Raw genomic sequence first — 24,521 nt, 5'->3', positions numbered from 1 at the left:
GTTTTTGCCGGCCTCTTTGGTAATGATTAACAATTTTGTAAATTATGTAGTAAATCAAATTGTAAAAAAATATTGACGGATTGCCCCACCAACTTGTTAGTAAACAGAGAGAGCTTGACTTTTGAATTCGGACGCCTAAGTTGGTCTGCCCCATCCCGCCCCACTTTTGAATTCGGACGCCTAAGTTGGTCTGTCCCATCCCGCCCCACTTTTGAACGGACTTAAATGGGAGGGCCTAAACGGGGCGGGTCGCCCGCTTTGCCCACTTTTGAACGGGCTTATATTGTTTTCATTTCATTTACATATTAAAATAAAAAGGACGGTAGAATTTCAAAATTCAAAGCATTATGAAAGGTTTTTAATTCAAAGAGTATTTTTTTAAAAATATAATAATATATATTATTTATTATTGTTAAAATTATCATTAACTCATTTGTTAAATAATAAACCGTTATTAATTTTGTTGTTATGTTATAAAAAGCATCATTAAGTTGGACGAGGGATAAAAATATAGATGAAAAATTATAGAAGAATATCTTTTAAAGAAAATATTTTAAAGAATTAAAATCAAAATTTGAGATATTTTAATTAGGAGGGATCAAAATCATGATGTCACCGATATCCTAGTTGCGTGACTCCAAGAAATATTTCCTAAATGAATATCATATTTTATGTATGTGTGGCTGTATTTAGGATGCACTAGATGGACTACAGTATAAGATTAAAATATATTTCAGTTAAATTATAATTAAATATAATCTTATAAAATATTTATTATACTTAAATTATAATTAAATATCATCTATATTTATTTTATCATAGTTAAATCGTAATTAATCACATATCACCTTCAAAGATGAGATGAAGTATATGTTTGGATACTCGAATGCAAACATATTTAGATCATGATTTATATATGCTTTTTTTAAACATATTTGGTTTGAGTTTTAGAAGATTCAAATACAATTTTAGATGTATAGAGTTGATTTTCCAATAATTTTGAGATATTTGATTCTTCTAATAAAGTAGAATAATAGAGTAGAATTGATTATATCTTTAAAATTGATTCTTAAGTAATTTTGAATTGTTCAATTCGTATAAATCACTTTAGATTCCATTTACTTTTAATGAGAATCAATTTATAGAATAATTTCCAAAACCAAACAAGCTAGTAAATAGCTTTTTTGACTTTGTATTATGATATAACAATGGAAATAGAAAAAGATGCTTTTTCTTGTTCCATCTCTAACCTTACCTTTAATGAGTATTGTATTGAGTAACCCTCACAATTCAGCCTTTACAGCATCATACCCAGTTCCCATTTTCTTCCTTATTGTCTCCTTTCTCTTTCCTTGACCTGTCACCATCTCATTTTACATCTCTTCCTTCACAATTCATCATCAAAATATTATAAAATTACACACTTTATTTTATTAAAATAAACTAAATTTTGCGATTTGTTAGTAGAAAAACAGAGTGATTGACAGTGAAAGTGTGAAACAAGTATACTTTTTTGTCTGCTTCTCTGTAACCTTGTTTTACTCTCTACATTCCATTTCCTTCAATTTTGTCTTTAACTTTCCACGCTCCTCTCTCTAGATTCATTCATTTGTGGGGTTCAATTCTCTTCAAAACTCTGTTTTTCACCTCTGCCATTTTTCTCTCTTCTCCTCAGATACCACTTTTTTCGGTGACCCTTTTGTTTTAATTTGATAATTCTATCAAAAAGTTTCAAAATTGAAGAAAAAAAATGAAGGATTTCCCATCTTGTTTTGGAGAGAATGCAGTTCAGGTATCAGATTCATCGTCTTCAAATTCAAGCAAAACTGCACAGAATATGGTGATTTGCGTCTACCAATGTTCAATTAGAGGTAGATCTTGCTTAATTACAATCACATGGAGTAAAAGTTTAATGGGTCAAGGGTTTAGTGTTGGGATTGATGATTCTTCAAATCAGTGTTTGTGTAAAGTGGATATAAAGCCTTGGGTTTTTTCTAAGAGAAAGGGTTGTAAGAGTTTAGAAGCTTATTGTTGTAAGATTGATGTGTATTGGGATCTTTCTTCGGCTAGATTTGGTGTTGGGCCTGAACCGTTGGAGGGTTTTTTTGTAGGTGTAGTTGTTGATAAACAAATGGTTCTTCTTCTTGGTGATTTGAGGAAAGAAGCTTTTAAGAAATCAAATGCGGTTCCTTTACCTTTGAAAGCGGTTTTTGTTGCTAAGAAAGAGCATGTTTTTGGTAAGAAGTTTTTTGGTAACAAGGTTGTGTTTTGTGATAATGGTAAAATTCATGATCTTGTTATTGAGTGTGATACTTCCACTGCAAAGGATCCTTGTCTTATAATTCGGCTAGATAGTAAGACTGTGATGCAGGTGAAGAGGTTGAAGTGGAAGTTTAGAGGAAACTATACTATACTTGTGGATGGATTTGAAGTTGAGATTTATTGGGATGTTTATAATTGGCTTTTTGGTACATCTTTTGGAAATGCTGTTTTCATGTTCAGAACATGTTTGTCTCATGATAAGATTTGGAATGCTCAACCTGTTTCTGATGCGAATGTTTTGCAGTGGTCTTTCTCTCAGAGGTTTTCTGAGTCCAAATTGCAACAAGGTCTTGGTTTCTCGCATGTTTTGTATGCTTGGAAGAACGAATAGAGTTGCGTTGTTTTTCCGGCGTCATCGGTTGAGTACTAACAGAACTTTTAATGAGTTGTGATTGATTTATCGAAGATGAGAACTTTTGTTTGTATTGTTTCACCACTTATACCTTTTATTTCTCTGTGCATTTGAACAAATCTTAAGAATTTTTCATCCCTAATGGTTGTATATTTATCTTCAAGTGTTAATTTTATGATTCATATTACAAAAACTTAATTGTCAAGTGTTTGTCTTATTTGTTGTTCAAGTGTTGCTTCATATCCTTAGAAACATATCCTCTATATCCTTAGTTTCATACTATCATATATTATCGCCGCAGGCACTGAAGCACACATTCATACAGCACACGTTCATACATTCAGTGCATCAGTGACCGTTCGACCGAGATCTAACTTTTAAGAGGGTAGTTTATGACATGGCTTTTGATGTCTTTGCAAAATCTATCTGCTAATTAAACCGATTAGATATTGTCGGCTAATTATGACATCCCGTTCATCACTCCTCCATATAATGCCTTGCGGCTCTACTTTGTTCGTGTATGTTTGGATCGATGGAGAGTTTGACAAAGCTAATGTGGCACTCTGATTCGTTAAAGCTCCAAAGTGTAGTTTTTGTCAAATTCAAAGTGCCTCGCTGCGATTCTGCCAATCTAACCATGAATACAAACATTTGTTGATCTTTTATTCTCTTTCACATCAAAATCTAATAGTTTATGTCTTGTTTTATGATTCTGTCATGCAAATCATGCCACAGGTATAAACAATGATTGTTGCTGACAATGGTAATTTCTTGTAAAACATAGAGCTGCAAATTCAGATGCCAATCTCATATCTAAGAGCTAAGAAATCAAGGACAGTCCAAACACAAGAGCTAACTGTACTGCTTCCATTAATTACTTTATTTATGCTGCTGTGTATCACATTCTTTTCGTAGCATTTGTCTAATTAAATAATAGCTTTCTGAGATATCAATGTGTTCAATTATTTGCTTTCACCACAGATCCTTGCCTGTATAATCCATACAATAATTTTTCCAGTATTGATCTTGTAACTTGAAACTGTTTGGATAAACAGCTTAAACTAAGCACTTATAATTTAAGTGCTCTTCATATAAGTACTTATGTATACATTGTTTCTATGACAGAAGATAAAATAATGTTAAATTAATTTCATATAAGCCATAAGTTATTTGCTTAAGATATCATAATCAACATGTCATAAGCTATTATAATAGATAATTAAATAAATCATTTGTAGCATCGATATCTCTGAACAGAGATGTGTCAACACATGTGTTTAACTTAATATATTTATATTAATAAAGTATATATGATATATATACTAAATAATAAGTATCTTAAGGACACTAGTCATGACAACTATAAGATGATTACATCTTGGTGGTTTCTCTTGTTGGGTGGTAAGATGTCATAAGTATTGTTTGTTTGCTATTAGATTCCAAAAGTTAGGTGTTTCTACAATTTTGAAGTGGGCTACTAATACCCTCTCTAACATTTTTAGAACTATTAAAAAAATCATAAAATTGAACTGAACCACACATCCAAACTAAACCATTATTAATGGAACTAATCTTTTAAACTAATGAACCGAAACAATTTTTTTTAAACGGTTCAATAATCAAATTGAACCACATTTAATTTAACAAAAATTAACTAAATTGAACGGCAATTAGTTACCCAAATTTATTGTATGTATTGCTAGGAATAATTCTAAACACTAAATAGAATTATTCAGACTTCGAAGACAAAGAACAATGGCAACAAAAATAAATATAATCGAGTAATACAATATTTGTCAAGAGTGAAGATAAAACACGATAAAAAACAAGAATGCGAAAATTTGTTTATCCAATTCGATCAGATGATCTAATCGGGGGAGAGATCGACCTTATGATTCACTATACTTCAAAAGTTATTACAAAAGATTGTCAAATGAGGTTAAAGAAAATAGTCACCAAACTCCTCAAGAACAAACCCTATTTTCTACACAAATATTTCCCAACCTCTCAAACTTGTTGAATTGTAATTCCTTGTGTCGAAGCAGATTGCTCGACAGAAACAAGGAAGTGTTGATTCACCTAGGTGTCGAAATGTCGAAGAGTATCTCGACAATAATGTTAGACTTAGTTTTATTTGTTTGTTTAGATGAGTTAATTAGCTTAGTTTTGGGTCTTGCTCGAGGAGCCAGCAAACCCAAAATCTATAAATAAGGAGTAACCCATATTATTGTAAACACTTGAATTTTGCAGTTGCAAAAGGAATAAATAATCACAGTTTGTGAGCAGAGAGAAACTCTGCAGAATCAATTCATCTTCTTCCCTCTCTCGATAAACCCTAACCATTTTCTTTCCCCAGTTCAATTTTCTTTTCTTGTTTTCATCATCATTGTGCAGCGATACAATCTTGCAACTAAGGTTGGTTGATTCACTCGAGTGAAGAAAAAGAGAGAATTCGATCGGTTGATTGAATCTTTTTCATCAAGATTGACTTAGAATTAGTCAATGTTTCGGGTTTAATTCCAACATCTGGTATTTAGAACATTGACTGAATGATTCTTGGAAACATAACATGATGAATCTTCGAAACAAGAATTTTCCTACGAGTCTCCAAATTTTGAAGAATCAGAATTATGAGAATTAGTGCAAGCAGATAAAGGTTGTCTTTTGCTATCAAGATCTTTGGGATCTTGTAAAGGAGGAAGTGACACCGCTTGCAACAAACGCGACAGATGAAGAAAAAGTTATACACAAAGAGTTAAAGAAGAAAAATTATAAAAGCATAACTGATTTTTTCACTAGGGTTACAAAACGGGTGAATCAAATCAAGGTATATGGAGAAGTGTTGACATCAAGATCAATTGTTTCAAAGATATTGAGGTCATTAGCTCCAAAGTTCGACCACATGGTAGTAGACATAGAAGAGTCGAAAGATTTGTCAGCATTGACAAAGGAAGAGCTTCAAGGGACGCTTGAATCTCATGGACAAAGAATGACTGAAAGAGCTGCAGGAAAGTCAAAGAGTGGTGTGGCTTTGCAGGCGCAATCAATATGAGAAAATAAAGGCAAAGGGAAGTGACTCGACAAAAAAGGTAAAAGAGGCTACAACAATTCGAAATCAGCAAGAAGGAGGCTGGTCGAATTAGAGAAAGTCCTCATACAAAAGCAACCAAAGAGGTGGTTGTAAGACCCCAATTTTGATCCTAAGATCCCTCATGCTATCTCATCATTTGCATTGGCTTTGGGATCACACCTTGGTATCCTCTTCACCCCTCATTCATTGGGTTTGCATTAGGAGAGATCACCAAGCACGTTTGATTGTATCATACTTTATTTTCCTTTGTTTACTAACCAAAATACCAAAAATATGTCTAGTGTAGTTTCAATTCTTTTGTAGGTAGTGTGTGCATCCATTTGTGCCCTATCAAGCTCATATCTAGGGTTTAAGACCCTCAATGCAAGGGATCAATCAAGGAAAGGTTCACATTGGTTCTAAACATCATATATGGGTCCCCATGTTCTTTATTTGATATTTTGATCAAGAAATCATCAAGAGTTTGAAGTTTGTTTTCCTTGGAAGCCCTAATTCATCTAGGTATCTTGTGTGACTTCCTTAGCAAGTTTCTTCAACAATTGATCAAATATTTCAAGCAATACTTCATGACACATCATATTATGCATATATAATCCTCCATTATCCCCAAGGAGCAAGATAACTTCAAGTTTGCAAGTTGGTTCAAAGAGGTTGACCAGAGAAGGTCAACTAGTCAAAACCGGGGTTCCCTAGACCATATCTCCTACAATTTGTGTCATATGAAAATGATTCAAATATAAAAGTTACTCTTTATGACATTACAAACAACTTTAATGTTTATATCAATATCTAATTTTGCTTGGAAAGTACTTTTTATGTTGAAAGATTATAGGTCATTTTGTTTGTGCCCTAGTTAGGAGGTCAACTTCTAAGAACCATAACCTGCTCAATTATTATGATATGAAGACCATCCAAGTTTCATGATCAAATTCACGATGTATTCTCCAACTTTTTTATTTAAGAAATTTCAAATTCAACTTGAAAGGGCATCTACCAAGAGGAAACATTATAGGTCATTTTAGGCCATCATCATTGAACAAGCAATTTTCCTCAACTTCTGAAATCCATAACTCCCTCATGCAAGATTCAAATGGTTTCAAATTTGTGACCAAATTTAAGAGGAATCGAATAGCTACAACTTTTATGAAGGAACCATTTTCATTTGAAGCTCATAGAAAAAGTTATTTAAGGTGGAAGAAGTGGTCATTTGACTTATAACTTAGAAAATTTTCAATCATGTTTGATTTCTCCAACTTCAACCTCAAAATTCATCATGATCAAAGCTCCGAATGGAAACGTATTCAACAACAAAGTTGTTCCCCTCTATGTTACCTTTTCAAGAAGTCCAAGATCATGGAAATTGGAGAATTTTTGAAGGACTTGCTCATGGGTATAAAGAATGGTCCCATTTGGAAGATTCTCATGACCAATTCTCTAATACAATTGCATGGTCTCATGTTAAGCTTTCAGCATCACATGTACACAAGTTTGGACCATTTCCAATCATTTGATGGGCCTATCACACGCCCATGTAACCATGCACACTTGAATTACTATTTTTGGCATTTGAATGGAAGTGTGTAGAAATCAATTACCATGGATATAAATACATCTCATTCTGCTCAGAATCAAGGAGACCTTGCCCAAGCCTTGCTCCTGCAACTTCCCCAAACCTCCACTAAAGGATAATCTTGAAGATTTCATTTGAAATCGAGTTTCAATTTCACTTCTGTTTTGAGGTTGAAATTCCAAGTGTCCAAACCATTTGAGCATCCATTTCATCTTCTGCAAGCTAGTGAAAGCAAGCCCAAGCAAATTGAGATCCAGATCGAGCTTCATCACTACAAACAGAAGATGAATTTTTTGAAACTTTCCTTATTCTGTTCTCCCTCAACTCTCCATCATTTCACTTGGTTTTTGGTTGGCTGAAGTTCTACAAATGTAGGCAACAAGATTGAGTTGTTTTGAGGCCAAATCGAAGTAACTCAGATCATGCACCTCAAATTTCAAATCCATGTATCTTTTAATGTACTTGGAATTTGGAGAAATTGAGGTCAGATTCGGACTCCTGAGGATTTTCTCTTTAAATTAGTGTATTCAATTGTCTTTTTTATGGAGGTTGGTGGTGGACCAGTCCGGTGAGGTCTACCAGAGAAGAAGACCGGAGCTAGGGCTCCGGTGGTGCGTTGACGCCCTTCCAACCATCTGATCACGTTTGAATGTTATAATTTTGGCCCTTGGTTGTAATGACCACGTGTGCTACGCGTTGACTGAGGTATTCCATGTTCCATACGCGCGTGGCCATCAGATCTGCCACTTCAATTAATGAGGGAGATCTGATGGCCCATGTTTTTTCATCTATTTTAATTAATTCTGATTTTATTTTAAATCCTTCTATTTTGTTTAATTCATAATAAATTTATTTTCAATCAAAAAAATATGAGACTTTCACCAAATATCTTTAAATATCTTCCTCTTTCATATTTTGAATTAAAATCAGTTTTTGGATTAATTTTGATATTTTTTGTGAATTAAATGATTTTTTACTTGTTTTTAAATATTTTAAAATACTTATGACTTTCCAAAAATTATGAATTTTTTTGTCTAAGGTTCTTTGACCTTGTTTGTGTTGGTGTAAGCTCTAGAGGCCAATACTTTTGGTACTTGTATCGAATTATTTATTAATAATAAAAGGCATTTTTCTTTATTATGTTTGTTTAATAAAGTCCCTGAAATAGATAGTCCGTTTAATGTATCAAGTATGACTTAATCATGAGATCACATTAAACATAAGGACATTATTCTTAAAGTATCCGTAGTCAAGCTTTATTATGAAGTGGGATAACATTAAAGCATGAAGACTATTATGTTTGTAGACTGATGATCACGTCTCATGGATCATGGATAAAGAGTTATCAAGTCTTAAACATAGGTATGAATATTAAGAGTAATATTCATACTAGATTGACCCACTATGAGAATACTATATAGAATGTTATGAAAAGTGTCATAAGTTATTCTCATGGTGATAATGGTGTATACAACTCTTCGACCTGAAACCACTATGGACCCTAGATGTAGAGTTGAGTGCTTTATTGCTGATCCAACATTGTCCGTAACTGGATAACCATAAAGACAGTTGATGGGTACTCCACGAAGCATGCTAAGGGACATGAGTGATGTAACACCGATAAAACAAGATAATTATTTAATTTAAGTTAATAATATATTTATTAATTTAATTAAATAATTGGAATTTTTATTATTGGATTATTATTTTATTGGAATAAAAGTTGGAATTTAGAAAAGGTCCCATTTAGTAAAAAGGTTTCTTTTTCACATGAAAAGGAAAAAGGGGCAGAAAAGTGGAAAAAGGGCAAAGAGAACCAGAGAACAAGGGTTGGAGAGAGGAAGAGCTTGAAGCTGCAGGATTTGCCGGATTAACTCAGGTAAGGGGGGTTTATCGTCGATTAATGGGTATTATGGGATAACATGTAGTGGGTAGTGATAGACCATTGATTTGACTCTATTCGGAATGATGCATGATGAAATTGTGAACTTTTGGATGAACGAAATTGGATTATGATTGAGAGGAATTCGTAGGAATTAGATGTAAAAATGTTAGAATTGGTGAAATTGAATAGGGTATGATTCGTGTTAGATGATATGAACGATTACTGTGAAAAATTGGATTGTAGGAGGTTGGAATTGGTAGATCTCGTAGCAGAGAAGACCATAGCAGATCTGGAAATCTGGTTTCTGGTCATACGCGTATGGCACTAGGCAATACGCGTATGAGATGGTCTGGTACGCGTATGGCACTAGGCAATACGCGTATGGATGAGGAAGATGATGTTTTGAACGTGGTTTGGTCTCTGTTGGTACGCGTATGGGGAAGTGGTACGCGTAGCATACGCGTATGAGATAGGTGGTACGCGTATGGAATTGGCTGAGAATTGGGCCATACGCGTATGGGACTAGGCAATACGCGTATGGGCAGGATTGTGATTTTTCTGTGCTGTTGTTGTGCAGTTTTTGGTTGTTCAGCTGAGTAATGTAAATTAGCTGATGTATGATAGAGTAGGGATCATTTCCCGTTGTTTTGAGTAGTATAGGTATTAGTAGAGTGTGATAATGCTGTGATTGATTATGTGGTATGACATGATATGATTATGTGGTGAATATGTTGATGATGTATGATGATATGCATAATGTTGTGAATGTATCTATCATGTCTGAAATTATGAATGGACTGTTTATGGCTTAGAGTGTGAGCATATGTCCATTGTGGATGATTGTTGATGTTTGCATGACTAAGTGATTTAGCTTGCATATTGTGGCCTTTATGGTGGTAGCTAATTCCCATGGTGAGGAATTAGTGAGTTAGTATTGTGGATCGTTGTTGATGTTTGCATGCTAGGTGATTAGCGTGCATATCATAGCCCTTGGGGTGGTAGCTAATTCCCATGGTGAGGAATTAGTGAGTGAGTCACTAGGTCTCAAATGAGTGGGACTAGTGAGCTTGGTAGCCGTATCTGGATTTGATCGGTGAGGTTGAACTATATGCTCACGAATAGTCGGTACCGCATGCATGGAGTCTCATTGCATAATGTATGTATGTATGACGTATAATATGAATGGATGTATTCCAATATTATACGTGTGTTTTATGGTTGTGTTGAGTTTGAGTATGATGATGATGATGATTATGAGTTGATATTGCCGTTGCTGAATATGTGAGATCTGATTAGGGTGGTGATATGTGTTAAATTACTTAGCATTACATGATATTTTATAATGCTTATTACATCGATTGAGGAACTCACCCTTACAACTATGTTTCAGGTAACGAGCAATGATTGAGTAGGAGCTAGTGCTTGGAGTCTAGTGTAGTTCCTTAGCGGGTCATGCTCTGATAGATGTAACATCGGGATGGGATGTTTTTAATTGTCTTATTGTTGGTTGTTGAACCATTTTACATGTAATGTGTTACATGTTTTACAATGATTGATGAGATTTCTATCCGCTGCGTATTATGCAAATGCTTATGTTTTGAATTAATAAAAGAGCATGACAGTTATTTTGGTGAATGGTGTGAAGTGATTGTGTGACACCCTTAATTGCATATCTACTCTGATATATATAATTGTTGTTTTAATTAAATATTTGGGGTATTTTAGAAGGGTGTTACAAGTGACCTAGATGGAATTTGCCCATCCTGCGTAACAGGATAAATGTCTATAGGCCCAATATTGAACTGGACAAGGATGACACGGTCTATGCCTTGTGTTCAATATAGACATAAGGGAAAAAGGGTAATTATACACATAATTATTATCACATAAGGATTTGTCAGATCACATGACATTTTCGTGTCTTGGGTAGTAGTGATGTGTTGCTAGATACCGCTCACTGTTTATTATGTTAAATGCGTGATTTAATATAATTGCCAACATCGCGAAAACCTACAGGGTCACACACAAAGGACGGATTGATGAGAAATAGAGTAACTAAGGAACACCATAAGGTACGGTGCACTTAAGTGGAATACGAAATATGGTAAGGTACCACACGCTTAAGTGATTTTGGGCATATTATACGATATGGGCCAAAATACACTTAAGTGGGCTTTTTAGCTTGAAGCCCATACAAGTGGTTCTATAAATAGAACCCTTGGGTAGAAGCATTGTCACTCTTGCATTCCGTTTCTCTCTCTCTCAATCAAAGCCTTCATTTGTAGCAGCTAGCACTGAGATTGAAGGAATCTGTTCGTGTGGACTGAGTAGAGACGTTGTCATCGTTCAACGTCCGTGATCGCCACAAGAGGTAACAATTCTATCACTGATCATGCCCATTCGTAAGGATCACTAAATGGAGAAATTTTTAAATTCCGTTGCGCCTTGGATGGCAATTCTCCTTCAGTGGTATCAGAGCCACTTACGAAACCATGAATCTGATAACTGTTTATTTTTCTGTATTAATACGATTAAAACAGAATGAATCAAAGATTAAATTAAGATCGATCAAATTATATATATGATATAAGTAATCCTGATGCAAAATACATTATATATGATATAATGTTCTTGTTTCGTTCATTCAAACACTCAATGGTTGTTTTCCTTTGAGCGATCAATGGTCGTTTGCTTCTTGATCCGACATTAGTATGGTGAAGCAATGACGTGTTGATCAATCATACTGAATCAACAATCGAGATGTGTTTGACGGTCTGAAATTGGTGCATCAGGGTTAGTGACGACACAAGGGTTGTGTTGTCAGAGAGTTATGCGATTGGGGTTGTGACTGCACAAGAGTTGTGCTTTCTAACAAATTTTCGTACAGTGTTAACCGGTTAATGCATATGGTTAACCGGTTAACGCAAGACGGAATACTGTTTTCTAAAAGATTTTCAAACAGTGTTAATCGGTTAACGTATATGGTTAACCGGTTAACGCGAAACAGAATACAGCTTTCTAACAGTTTTTCAACAATGTTAACCGGTTAACATATTTGGTTATCCGGTTAACACAAAACAAAATACAAATTATGAACAGATTTTCAAACAGTGTTAACCGGTTAACGCATATGGTTAACCCGTTAACGCAAGGCAAAATTCACCCGTTCGGCTAACTCTGCGTAATGTGATCGGTCGTCGAGATTTAATTTGGTTTTAATTAATTAAAAGAATTAATAATAATAATAATAATATGTTTATTATTGCCTTGTGGTGATCGGTTATGGCCTTAGTTTTCCTTTATTTTGTTTTGGGTTTTAAAGTACGACCTACGTGTCGTGCCTCTCTTTTAATCTCTCAATGTAACTTCTTTTCTCATCTCACTCCCTCGTATGTAAAACGAGTTTCTTTATGTAATGTAATGTTATGAAGAAAGCAAAGAAGTTAGTGCCAAAGGAGGACAACCTTGAAGATCTTGCTTGGAGAAGCTTAGATCGTTATTAGGTTAGCTTAGGTTCTCTCATTGGCTTAGGAGAACAATTGCGCTAGGGGCTATAACTGTTTCATTATATATGTATGTTGATGCATGTGTATGTATGTTGATGCATGTGAGAGACGATTTATATGATAAATAAGCCGGTGAGATCAGAATAATTGCAAATTCCCTCAAATTAAATATTAAGTTTATGCTTTCCAAGTCTTAACACTCATCAAGACTAGTATAGGATAATGTAGGTTTCGCCTACGCGAGGTGCATGTTCTATATTAGTAAGGTGCGATGGGATAATTGTAATATCCAATCGTTAAAACAATGGGTCAAACTTGACTAAACAAATTATAATAAGATTATATATGTTTAGAAGCAAGAGTTGGGAATTATCCATGTGATGGATTGGAATAAGGAGTTATTCACCCAACTAAAATATTCGAGAGTTGTATTAGATACAATTGGAAGAAGTTCCTACCTAAATAACCTAGTTTTGTGTAATCCGCCTACGCGGTCTTAGAACGAAGTGAAATATGGATCTCGACCCACTAGAAAATCTTCCAACGGGATTTTCCGAATCAAATGATGAGGGTCATTTGTTTTGAGTAAAATAGTGGGAGCATATTTAATTAAAGGCCTAATTAAATATGTCAATGATACTTATATTTTCATTAATTCTTATGTAGATTACCATGACAACAAACACCTCTAACAAAATCTTGCGATCAATCCTTAACAAAGAAAAATTGTCTGGGACAAATTTTCTGGATTGGCACCGAAACCTGAGGATTGTCCTCAAACATGATAAAAAGATGTATGTCTTAGAGAAACCTGTTCCTGAAGAGAAACCTCCTAGTTCTGCACCTAAGGCAGAAAGAGATGCTTATAAGAAGCATGTCGATGATGCCAATGAAACTGCTTGTCTCATGCTAGCTACCATGAACTCAGAATTGCAAAAGCAACATGAGAACATGGCAGCGTTCGATATGATCGAACACCTGAAGATGCTCTATCAAAAGCTAGCGAGGCATGAGAGGTTTGAAGTTTCAAAAGCCCTTTTTCAAGGCAAGTTAGCTAAGGGAGCCCCTGTAGGTCCCCATGTGCTCAAGATGATTGGGTATGTGGAAAACCTTGAGAGATTGGGTTTTCCCCTCGGAAAGGAACTTGCGACTGATTTGATCTTGCAATCGTTGCTAGATAGATTCAGTCAATTTGTCCTAAATTTCAATATGAATGATATGGACAAATCTCTTCCTGAACTGCTCGCCATGTTAAGAACTGTTGAGCAGAATCTGAAGTCAAAAGGGAAGTCCATTCTGATGATCGGAAATGAAAAGAGACAGAACAAAAGGCCCACTAAGCAGGGTGAGAAAGGGAAAGGCAAGGAAGTTTCCAAACCCAAACCCACCGTTGCTGCTTTAAAGCCTAGTGGAGGCATAACAAAAGAAGGCACCTGCTTCCATTGCGGTAATACCGGACACTGGAAGAGAAACTGCCCAAAGTACCTGGAAGATAAGAAGAATGGAGTAGAGACTTCAACTTCAGGTATTTTTGTTATTGAAATTAATTTATCTACTTCAGCATCATGGGTATTAGATACTGGATGCGGTTCTCACATTTGTACAAATGTGCAGGGACTAAAAAGGAGTAGATATTTGGCAAAAGGTGAAGTCGACCTACGAGTTGGCAATGGAGCAAAGGTTGCTGCTTTATCCGTAGGAACTTATGTATTGACTTTACCTAGTGGTTTAATAATTCAGTTAGAGAACTGTTATTATGTACCTGCAATTAGCAGGAATATTATTTCCGTTTCTTGTTTGGACAAGTTTGGTTTTTCATTTATAATAAAGAACAATTGTTGCTTAATTTATTTGAATGATATATTCTATGCTTTTGCACAAATGAACAATGGACTATATGTCCTTGATCTTGAAATGCCTATTTATAACATTAATACTAAAAGGATGAAACCTAATGAGTTAAATCCAACTTACCTTTGGCATTGTCGATTAGGCCACATAAATGAGAAACGCATTTCCAAACTCCATAAAGATGGACTCTTGGACTCTTTTGATTATGAATCATATGAGACATGCAGATCTTGTTTAATTGGAAAGATGACAAAGTCTCCATTCACAGGAAAAGGTGAAAGAGCTAATGATCTTTTGGCCCTCATACATACTGATGTATGTGGACCACTGAACATACCAGCCAGAGGAGGTTTTCAGTACTTCATCACATTTACTGATGATTTCAGTAGATATGGTTATGTGTATTTAATGAAACACAAATCAGAGTCCTTTGAAAAGTTCAAGGAATTCAAGAATGAAGTACAAAACCAACTAGGTAAGAATATTAAAACTCTTCAATCAGATCGAGGTGGTGAGTATTTAAGCCTAGAGTTTGATGACCATCTGAAAGAGTGTGGGATCCTATCCCAACTTAGTCCTCCTGGAACACCCCAATGGAATGGTGTATCTGAGAGAAGAAATCGAACCCTGTTAGACATGGTCCGATCCATGATGAGTCACGCCGATCTTCCAAACTCCTTTTCGGGACATGCACTATTGACAACAACTTACACACTTAACCGTGTTCCATCCAAAAAGGTTGAGAAGACACCATATGAGATATGGAGTGGTAAGAAACCACATATGTCTTACATGAAGATTTGGGGTTGCGAAGTTTATGTGAAACGACAAATTTCAACAAAGCTTGAGCCCAAATCTGACAAATGCTTATTTGTGGGGTATCCTAAAGAAGCAAAAGGGTATTACTTCTACAATCCTTCAGAGGGCAAAGTGTTTGTCGCTCGAACTGGAGTTTTCCTAGAAAAGGATTTTATTTCCAAAGGAATCAGTGGGAGGAAAGTAGAGCTTGAAGAAATTCAAGAATCACAAAGCATCGATACACCTATGGAGGAATTAGAGCAGGAAACACAAGTAGTTATGGAAGAGCAACCTGCTCAAGTAGAACAAGACCAACGTAGGTCAAGCAGGATACGTCACCTACCTGAGAGATATGGATATCTCATAACAGATCAAGGTGATGTATTACTCATGGATCAAGATGAGCTTGTGACCTACCAAGAGGCCATAACTGGTCCCGAGTCTGAGAAGTGGCTAGAAGCCATGAAATCTGAAATGGATTCCATGTACACAAACCAAGTTTGGACCTTGGTAGAGCCTCCTGTAGGAGTCAACCCTATAGGATGCAAGTGGGTCTTCAAAAAGAAGACTGACATGGATGGTAAGGTACATACCTATAAGGCAAGACTGGTTGCAAAAGGATATAAACAAATTCATGGGGTTGACTATGATGAAACCTTTTCACCAGTTGCAATGCTTAAATCTGTTCGGATTTTACTTGCTATCGCTGCATATCATGATTATGAAATATGGCAGATGGATATCAAAACTGCTTTCCTTAATGGGAATCTTCTTGAGGATGTGTACATGACACAACCTGAAGGATTTGACATACCAGAAGAAGCCCAAAAGATATGTAAGTTACAAAGGTCAATTTATGGATTGAAGCAAGCTTCCAGAAGCTGGAATCTTCGTTTTGATGAAACAGTAAAACAATATGGATTCATCAAGAACGAAGATGAGCCTTGTGTCTACAAGAAGGTTAGTGGGAGCATGATCATTTTCCTAGTATTATATGTAGATGACATATTACTCATTGGAAACGATATCCCTATCCTGCAACAAGTAAAGTCTTGGTTGGGGAAATGCTTTTCTATGAAGGACCTAGGTGAAGCAGCCTATATATTAGGAATCAGAATCTATAGAGATAGATCACAAAAACTGCTTGGCCTAAGTCAGAGTACGTACATAGACAAAGTGCTGAGACGCTTTAATATGCATGATTCCAAGAAAGGATTCATACCTATGCAACATGGCATGTGTCTATCAAAAACACAATCCCCTTCAACTGAGGAAGAAAGGGATCGCATGAATAAGATTCCATATGCATCTGCAATAGGATCTATCATGTATGCCATGTTATGTACTCGACCAGATGTCTCGTATGCTTTAAGTGCAACGAGTAGGTACCAATCTGATCCTGGTGATGCCCATTGGGTAGCTGTCAAGAATATCCTTAAGTACTTGAGAAGGACTAAGGACTCATTCTTGATATATGGAGGTCAGGAAGAGTTGGCTGTGTTTGGATACACCGATGCTAGCTTCCAGACAGATAAGGATGACTTTAGATCGCAATCTGGTTACGTGTTTTGTTTAAATGGTGGCGCTGTGAGCTGGAAAAGTTCAAAGCAAGATACAGTTGCTGATTCTACAACCGAGGCCGAGTATATTGCTGTCTCAAGTGCAACAAAGGAAGCTGTTTGGATCAAAAAGTTCATTAGTGAACTTGACATAGTTTCTAGCATTGTGGAACCCATTGGTCTCTATTGTGATAACAATGGTGCTATCGCACAAGCTAAGGAGCCTAGATCTCACTAACGATCCAAACACATACTTAGGCGTTATCACCTCATTCGAGAGATAATAGATAGTGGAGATGTGAAAATATGTAGAGTACCTACACTCGACAATATTGCTGACCCACTGACAAAGCCTCTTGCGCAACAGAAGCATGATGACCATACTAGATCTATGGGCATTAGGGATATGCCTGATTGGCTCTAGTGCTAGTGGGAGATTGTTGGTGTAAGCCCTAGATGCCAATACTTTTGGTACTTGTATCGAATTATTTATTAATAATAAAAGGAATTTTTCTTTATTATGTTTGTTTAATAAAGTCCCTGGAATACATAGTCCGTTTAATGTATCAAGTATGACTTAATCATGAGATCACATTAAACATAAGGACACTATTCTTAAAGTATTCGTAGTCAAGCTTTATTGTGAAGTGGGATAACATTAAAGCATGAAGACTATTATGTTTGTAGACTGATGATCACGTCACATGGATCATGGATAAAGAGTTATCAAGTCTTAAACATAGGTATGAATATTAAGAGTAATATTCATACTGGATTGACCCGCTATGAGAATACTATATAGAATGTTATGCAAAGTGTCATAAGTTATTCTCATGGTGATAATGGTGTATACCACTCTTCGACCTGAAACCACTATGGACCCTAGATGTAGAGTCGAGTGCTTTATTGCTGATCCAACATTGTCCGTAACTGGATAACCATAAAGACAGTTGATGGGTACTCCACGAAGCATGCTAAGGGACATGAGTGACCTAGATGGAATTTGCCCATCCTGCGTAACAGGATAAATGTCTATGGGCCCAATATTGAACTGGACAAGGATGACACGGTCTATGCCTTGTGTTCAATATAGACATAAGGGTAAAAGGGTAATTATACACATAATTATTATCACAGAAGGATTTGTCAGATCACATGACATTTTCGTGTCTTGGGTAGCAGTGATGTGTTTCTAGATACCGCTCACTGTTTATTATGTTAAATGCGTGATTTAATATAATTGCCAATGTCGTGAAAACCTACAGGGTCACACACAAAGGACGGATTGATGAGAAATAGAGTAACTAAGGAACACCGTAAGGTACAGTGCACTTAAGTGGAATACGAAATATAGTAAGGTACCACACACTTAAGTGATTTTGGGCATATTATAAGATATGGGCCAAAATACACTTAAGTGGGTTTTTTAGCTTGAAGCCCACACAAGTGGTTCTATAAATAGAACCCTTGGGTAGAAGCATTGTCACTCTTGCATTCCGTTTCTCTCTCTCTCAATCAAAGCCTTCATTCGTAGCAGCTAGCACTGAGATTGAAGGAATCCGTTCGTGTGGACTGAGTAGAGACGTTGTCATCGTTCAACGTTCGTGATCGCCACAAGAGGTAACGATTCTATCACTGATCATGCCCATTCGTAAGGATCACTAAATGGAGAAAATTTTAAATTCCGCTGTGCCTTGGATGGCAATTCTCCTTCAGTTTGACCTAGGATAAATCCCTTGGCCATTTATTCAGTGATTTGAAAGGATTTGAGGTTTTGTCCATTTAAAAATGCATTTTAATTCATTTTAAAATTGATTTTTTAATTGTTTAATTTTTTAAAAATATTGTTGAGCCATTTGTTTGACCTTGTGAGTTTGACTATCTGTTTGGCCTTGATCATGGTTGATTTGAACTTCTATTTGACCAATACTATTGGATTCAGGGGGTCGATGAAATGTACATTTCATCCCTCAAGACAAATGAATAGTATTGATCAGATGAATTTCCTCCTATGATCAATTTGGGTTTCTATTCCCCCCGTTTTCATCTTCATCCCTATTCTCTCCCAATCCATCGTTGACCAATGATTTCTCTAATGTCCAAATGCTAGTTGATTCATCAGTGACCTTGTGTTAGATGTTTCAACATGAGCTGGATTGAGATAGGTCCATCCCATATTTATTTCTGTGTGTGGTATGTTTTAGGAGCTTGGTTCTTTGTACCAAGTCTCTTACATGCATTAATACCAATATATTTATTCCATGAACTCAAATAGTTGTGACTTCTACATAAATCCAATTACAATTGCTTAACCTAGAGCTAAATTTTTCCCACAAGGCACATCATTCTAGTAAGTGAGATTTTAAGTCTCTTATCCTTCATGGTATTGTGTGAAGATTTGACCTTTTTTCCATTTGTGAGATATAGTGACATACTTGTTGATTTATCCAAGTTGGAGGCCTTCTCATAGATGATGTCTTGGTTTAATTCTTCATACTTGTGAATGGATGGTTGAGTGTTCTCTAAAGAATGACCTAAACAATTAATCTCTTCACTAACATTTGACTAACATTTCATTAACATTGCTTTACTTTCAAGTTATTTACTTAATGCCATTTAAATTCAAGTATATTTATCATTCATTGCCATTTACATTTCATGCAAGATTTTTATGTTTCAGTCATTTTCACTTTTCTCACTCGAGCCATATCTTCTAATTGTATATATTGTATGAATTTGACTTTGTTTTATTTGTGGTCATAGGACCTTAAAATACTTAATAACAACAAAAAAATCTAAAAAAATATGTTGGTGGACTGTTGAACCTTTGCCCCTTGACTTGATCTAAACTTTTAGACTTAGGATTAGGTAACATTCCCTATGCTCTAAAGGACTTGGCCAATGCCAATATTTTGAGACTAAGTTATCCTTGACAGTGCCTCTCATATGATGCAAACCTTGAGTGCCCTTAGTTCATCTATTATTTTGTCTTTGTGCTTAAATTGTTATACTGTACTTATTGTTTATATCTGATGATTGTTTTTGTGAGTTTACTAAGGAAATATTTCATTTGATACATTAGAAGACATTGAAGACTGCTTGCTATTAGAGTGCTTTCTAGGATATTATGACTATCTTTATTTGATGCCTTGGACTTCATATGATTTTCTTGGATATCTACTTATGTTTATGGTCTGCTTAAAAGTCCAAAGGAAATGGATTTCTATATGACATTCTTGTCTCGTGGATTGCATCCCATTGGTCAGATCTTTTCAACTCTTAACTTTTAAATTTTTGTCTAGGGTAGCCTCTTCATCTCTTCCCATTTCTTTAATTTCAAAATCTCTCCCTCTTTTCAAAACCTTCTTTGTTTGTGTTTTTCAACTTAGACATTGTTTTAAGTTAGAAACTTTGGCCTTATGCCATTGAATTTTTTTAAACTTCTTTTCTTAAATCAAAATTGTGAATGAACTTAACCATATTGACTTTAATTTCAAAAAGACAAAAATAACTAACAACCCTATTCAAATCTTTGGCCATCTTTGTGCCTTTCTCTGCTAAACTTTTGTTAAAATCAATTCACCAACTTCTTTGAAATTTTTACCACGAACTACGGTGTTTTGATCCCTAATTTTTATGTTGGTACATAGGCATAAGACCGAAGATCTTGTCAAACACAAAAATATAATTAATAAATTCTTATCTCATCCCCCCCATTCCATTTTTACCAATATCTTTTCAACTAAAACACTTGCACACAAAAAAGGGCTCCCTAGGAGTACCTAGTACACTTTGGATGCTAATACCTTCCCTCTGTGTAACCAACCCCCTTACCTGTAACCTCTGGCATTTTATTAGTTTTGATTTGAAAACTTCTTATCTTTGAGTTTTTGTTCGTACTTTTCCCTTTTCCTTTGGAAACAAATAAGTCGCGGCGGCGACTCTGATTTTTCAAATTGACGTCGGGTTTATCCATAGCTCGATGGTCACGAATGCACCGATACAAAAATAAAGTGGAGACTTTGTTGGGGAGTAATCCTCAGTGGGTTTAGCCTACTTTTTTGTGTGCAATATTTTGTTGATATTTGATGTTTGTTTGTTTGTATATGTTCTTTGTGTGATATGATCTGTCTGTTGTGCTTGGTGATCTCTGAGTAGTAAGATAAGTTCTAACCCGAACTTGAGTGCAATTAAGATATGAGGGTGGTATAGTCATGTTCAACTCGTGTGGAGTAGTCCTTAACGAGATGTCTTGAGACCCATCTACTCAGTGGAGACCCCCCTTGGAATTACTGATGTCACATGAGTAAATCGTGGATAGGCATTACGTTTTCCGACCTGGGAGTCTGAGAGGTTGAGGACCGTAGAATATATAACCCAACTTGGCCTATTTTAGGACGTAGTGCGGAGACTATTCAGGTGTAGAATTGATAACAGTTGTTACACGATACTACACTCAGACGAGTTTCTCTTGAGAATACTATGGGTTGATGAGCCAGTTATCTAAACCTATAGTATCCGATAGATGGGATCACAACTTTGGGAAATTTTTAGAACATGCTCTACAGGTTTTTATCCGTAGTACACTCCTTTGGGATGGTTCTTAACCCGACTCCATGATCGTGACTCACAACAAACCCTTTGATTCTCAGTTAATCCAATCAGTCTCATCAAAATCAATGGAACTTGGGTGTTGATAAGGTGAAAAACCTAAATCCACCAAAATGGATGATTGATCTTGATGATGACCTGATCCATGCATTCATGCACATCATAACATTCATCATGACAATAAATTTTCAAGGAACTGAGGTCTTATTTGCAAATGATTTTCAGACCATGGATTATGGACGGAGGAATACTAAAAAGTACAGTTTCAAATGTCCTGATTTGAAGGAGCTAAAGAAGCTGTCATCCTTTGTATTAAATCCTTTGGACTTCAAGAAACGACATGGGAAGCTTTTGTCCATATTACCTACTGATGTGGTTGAAGGACTCTTGAGTGTCTTGGTCCAATTCTATGATCCTCTCTACTGATGCTTCACTTTTCCGGATTATCAATTCATGCCTACGTTGGAAGAGTATGCCCATCTCTTGGGAATACCCGTATCTAATAAAGTACCTTTTAGTGGATTAGAGGGGATTCCCAAATCTCAAGTCATTGTCGAAGCTATTCACCTGAAGAAGTATGATATTGATGCTAATTTAATGAAGAAAGGAGAGATTCAAGGGTTGACATCTGAGTTTCTCATTGGTAGAGCTACTGCTTTTGTTCAAGCGGGTAGCACAGATGCTTTTGAATCCATCTTTGTCTTACTTATCTATGGCTTAACTTTGTTCCCTAATATTAACAATTTTGTTGATGTTAACGCCGTTAGAATTTTCTTGATTGGTGTAGCGGTAAATTCATGACCATCAAGCTATGGATAAACTTGACGTCAATAAAACCAGAGTCTCCACCGCGCTTTTATTGTCTCCAAAGGAAAAGGGAAAAGTACGAACAAAACCCAAAGATAAGAAGTTTTTAAATCAAAACTAATAAAATTCCAGAGATTACAGCTAAGGGGGTTGGTTACACAGAGGGAAGGTGTTAACACCCAAAGTGTCATAGGGAGCCCTTTTTTGTATACAAGTGTTTTGATCAAAAAATGATGTTTGATAAAAATATAGAGGGGGAGGGGGGGAAAAGATAATTCATTAATTGTATTTTGTGTTTGACAAGACCTTCGGTCTTATGCCTACGTACCAACATAAAAATGAGGGATCTGTAGCGGTAAATTCATGATCATCAAGCTATGGATAAGCTAGACATCAGTTAAACAAGAGTCGCCACCGTGCTTTTATTGTTTCCAAGGGAAAAGGGAAAAGGGAAAACCCAAGAATAAGAACTTTTCAAATCAAAACTAATAAAATGCCAGAGATTACAGGTAAGGGGGTTGGTTACACAGAGGGAAGGTGTTAGCACCCAAAGTGTCCTAGGTACTCCTAGGGAGCCCTTTTTTATGCGCATATGTGTTTTTGTACAAATAATGTTTGCAAACAAATAGAATGGGGGGGGGGGGGGTGAGAAAAGAATTCATTAATTATATTTTTGTTTTTGACAAGACCTTCGAACTTGTGCCTACATACCAACATAAAAATGAGGGATCAAAACCTCGTAGTTCGTGGTATCAATTTCAAAGTGAGTGCATTTGCTTTTAACAAAAATTTAAGTTTGAAAGGCACAAAGGCCTAAAAATGGTTTGAATGAGTCTTAGTTCTTTTTGGCTTTTGATATTTTAAGTCAAGTATAGTTAAGTTCATTTACAACTTTGATTAAGAAAATGAGTTTGAAAATGCAATGGCATAAGGCCAAAGTTTCTAGTTTGCAAAAATGGTCAAAGTTTAGAAATCAACAAACATAAGCAAAGAAGACTTTTAAAAGGAGGGAGATATTTTGAAATTTAAGAAGTGGGGAGGAAATGAAGAGACTAATCCTAAGCACAAATTTAAAAGTTAAGAGTTGAAAAGATCTGACCAATGGGCTGCTATCCAATAGACAAAAATGTCATATAGAAACCCAAATTTCCCTTGGACTTTAGAATCACACAACAATCAATATACAAACAACATGCTGAAGAGCAATGCATCAAATAAAGATAGCCACATCCAAGTTTGACAACTTTATGATCTTCTTCAAAATTTGCCCATGTATCAGATGACTTCAAAGATGACACAAATCACAGGTTCAATATAACAACTTTATAATGACCATGTTGCAGATGAACTCAGATGGATCTTCAATGATGTATCAGATGGAGTTTCAAATTTCAAGCACTTGGTTACATGAAAGTTGGCATTGGCCAAGTCCTTTGCGTAGGGTGTGTTTGCCTAAATTCTAAATCCAATTGTCTTAGATCAAACCAACAGTCCACACAAGATATTTTTTAGGGTTTTTGTTCTTATTATGTACATTAATGGTCAAAGACCACACAAGCAAACACAATATACACAAACAAAATATATCACAAAATATGGTCCAAGTGGACAAAGTGAAAATGACATTAACATAAACAATTTGAATGGTATGAAATAATGACAAATGAATAAATCTTGAAAATTAAATTTGCATTAAAAATAAATGACTTGAAATTAAATGTTAGTTGTTAATGAGTTAGAAGTTAGTATTGCTTTTGCTTTGCTTTTGTTTTAAGTCATTCTTTGGAGAACACTCAACCCACTTATCACAAGCATGGATCCTTGAACCAAGACATCTTCCAAAGGAAGGAAAAAAGGCCAAGTTTCCATACAATACCATGAAAGATGGGAGACTTACATCTCACTAACTAGAATGCCATGCCTTTTGTGTCAAAATTTAGCGCTATGTTAAGCAATCGTAATTGGACTTACGTAGAAGTCACAATTATTTGAGGCTGGGCAATAGAATTTTGGTGTTAATGCATGTTAGAGACATAGTATGATGAACTATGCTCATGAAACATATCACACACAAAAATAATATGCAAAGTGGGGGGCCTAATCTTATCCATACTTATGTTGATTTTGCAATCAACTAGCCTTAGGATATTAAGATATCATAGGTCTATG

The 24,521-nt window shown here is 35.6% G+C and overlaps 1 protein-coding gene across 1 annotated transcript; it reads left to right on the top strand.

The window, feature by feature from the left end:
* The first annotated feature begins 1,301 nt into the window (after window positions 1-1,301).
* LOC127093553 (uncharacterized) lies at window positions 1,302-2,879 on the top strand. Its single transcript, XM_051032498.1, has one exon. It carries the CDS (start codon window positions 1,751-1,753, stop codon window positions 2,651-2,653), a length of 903 nt encoding a protein of 300 aa, XP_050888455.1. The 5' UTR covers window positions 1,302-1,750; the 3' UTR covers window positions 2,654-2,879.
* Window positions 2,880-24,521: the final 21,642 nt, after the last annotated feature.

This window comes from Lathyrus oleraceus, chromosome 6 (genome assembly GCF_024323335.1).
Source record: "Lathyrus oleraceus cultivar Zhongwan6 chromosome 6, CAAS_Psat_ZW6_1.0, whole genome shotgun sequence".
Classification (NCBI taxonomy): domain Eukaryota; kingdom Viridiplantae; phylum Streptophyta; class Magnoliopsida; order Fabales; family Fabaceae; genus Lathyrus; species Lathyrus oleraceus.
Note: the sequence above shows the minus strand (reverse complement) of the source record. Positions and strands in the feature narration are given on the sequence as shown.

Coding starts and splice junctions, on each gene's coding strand:
- LOC127093553 (XM_051032498.1), top strand. CDS start 1,751: ATGAAGGATTTCCCATCTTGTTTTGGAGAGAATGCAGTTCAGGTATCA.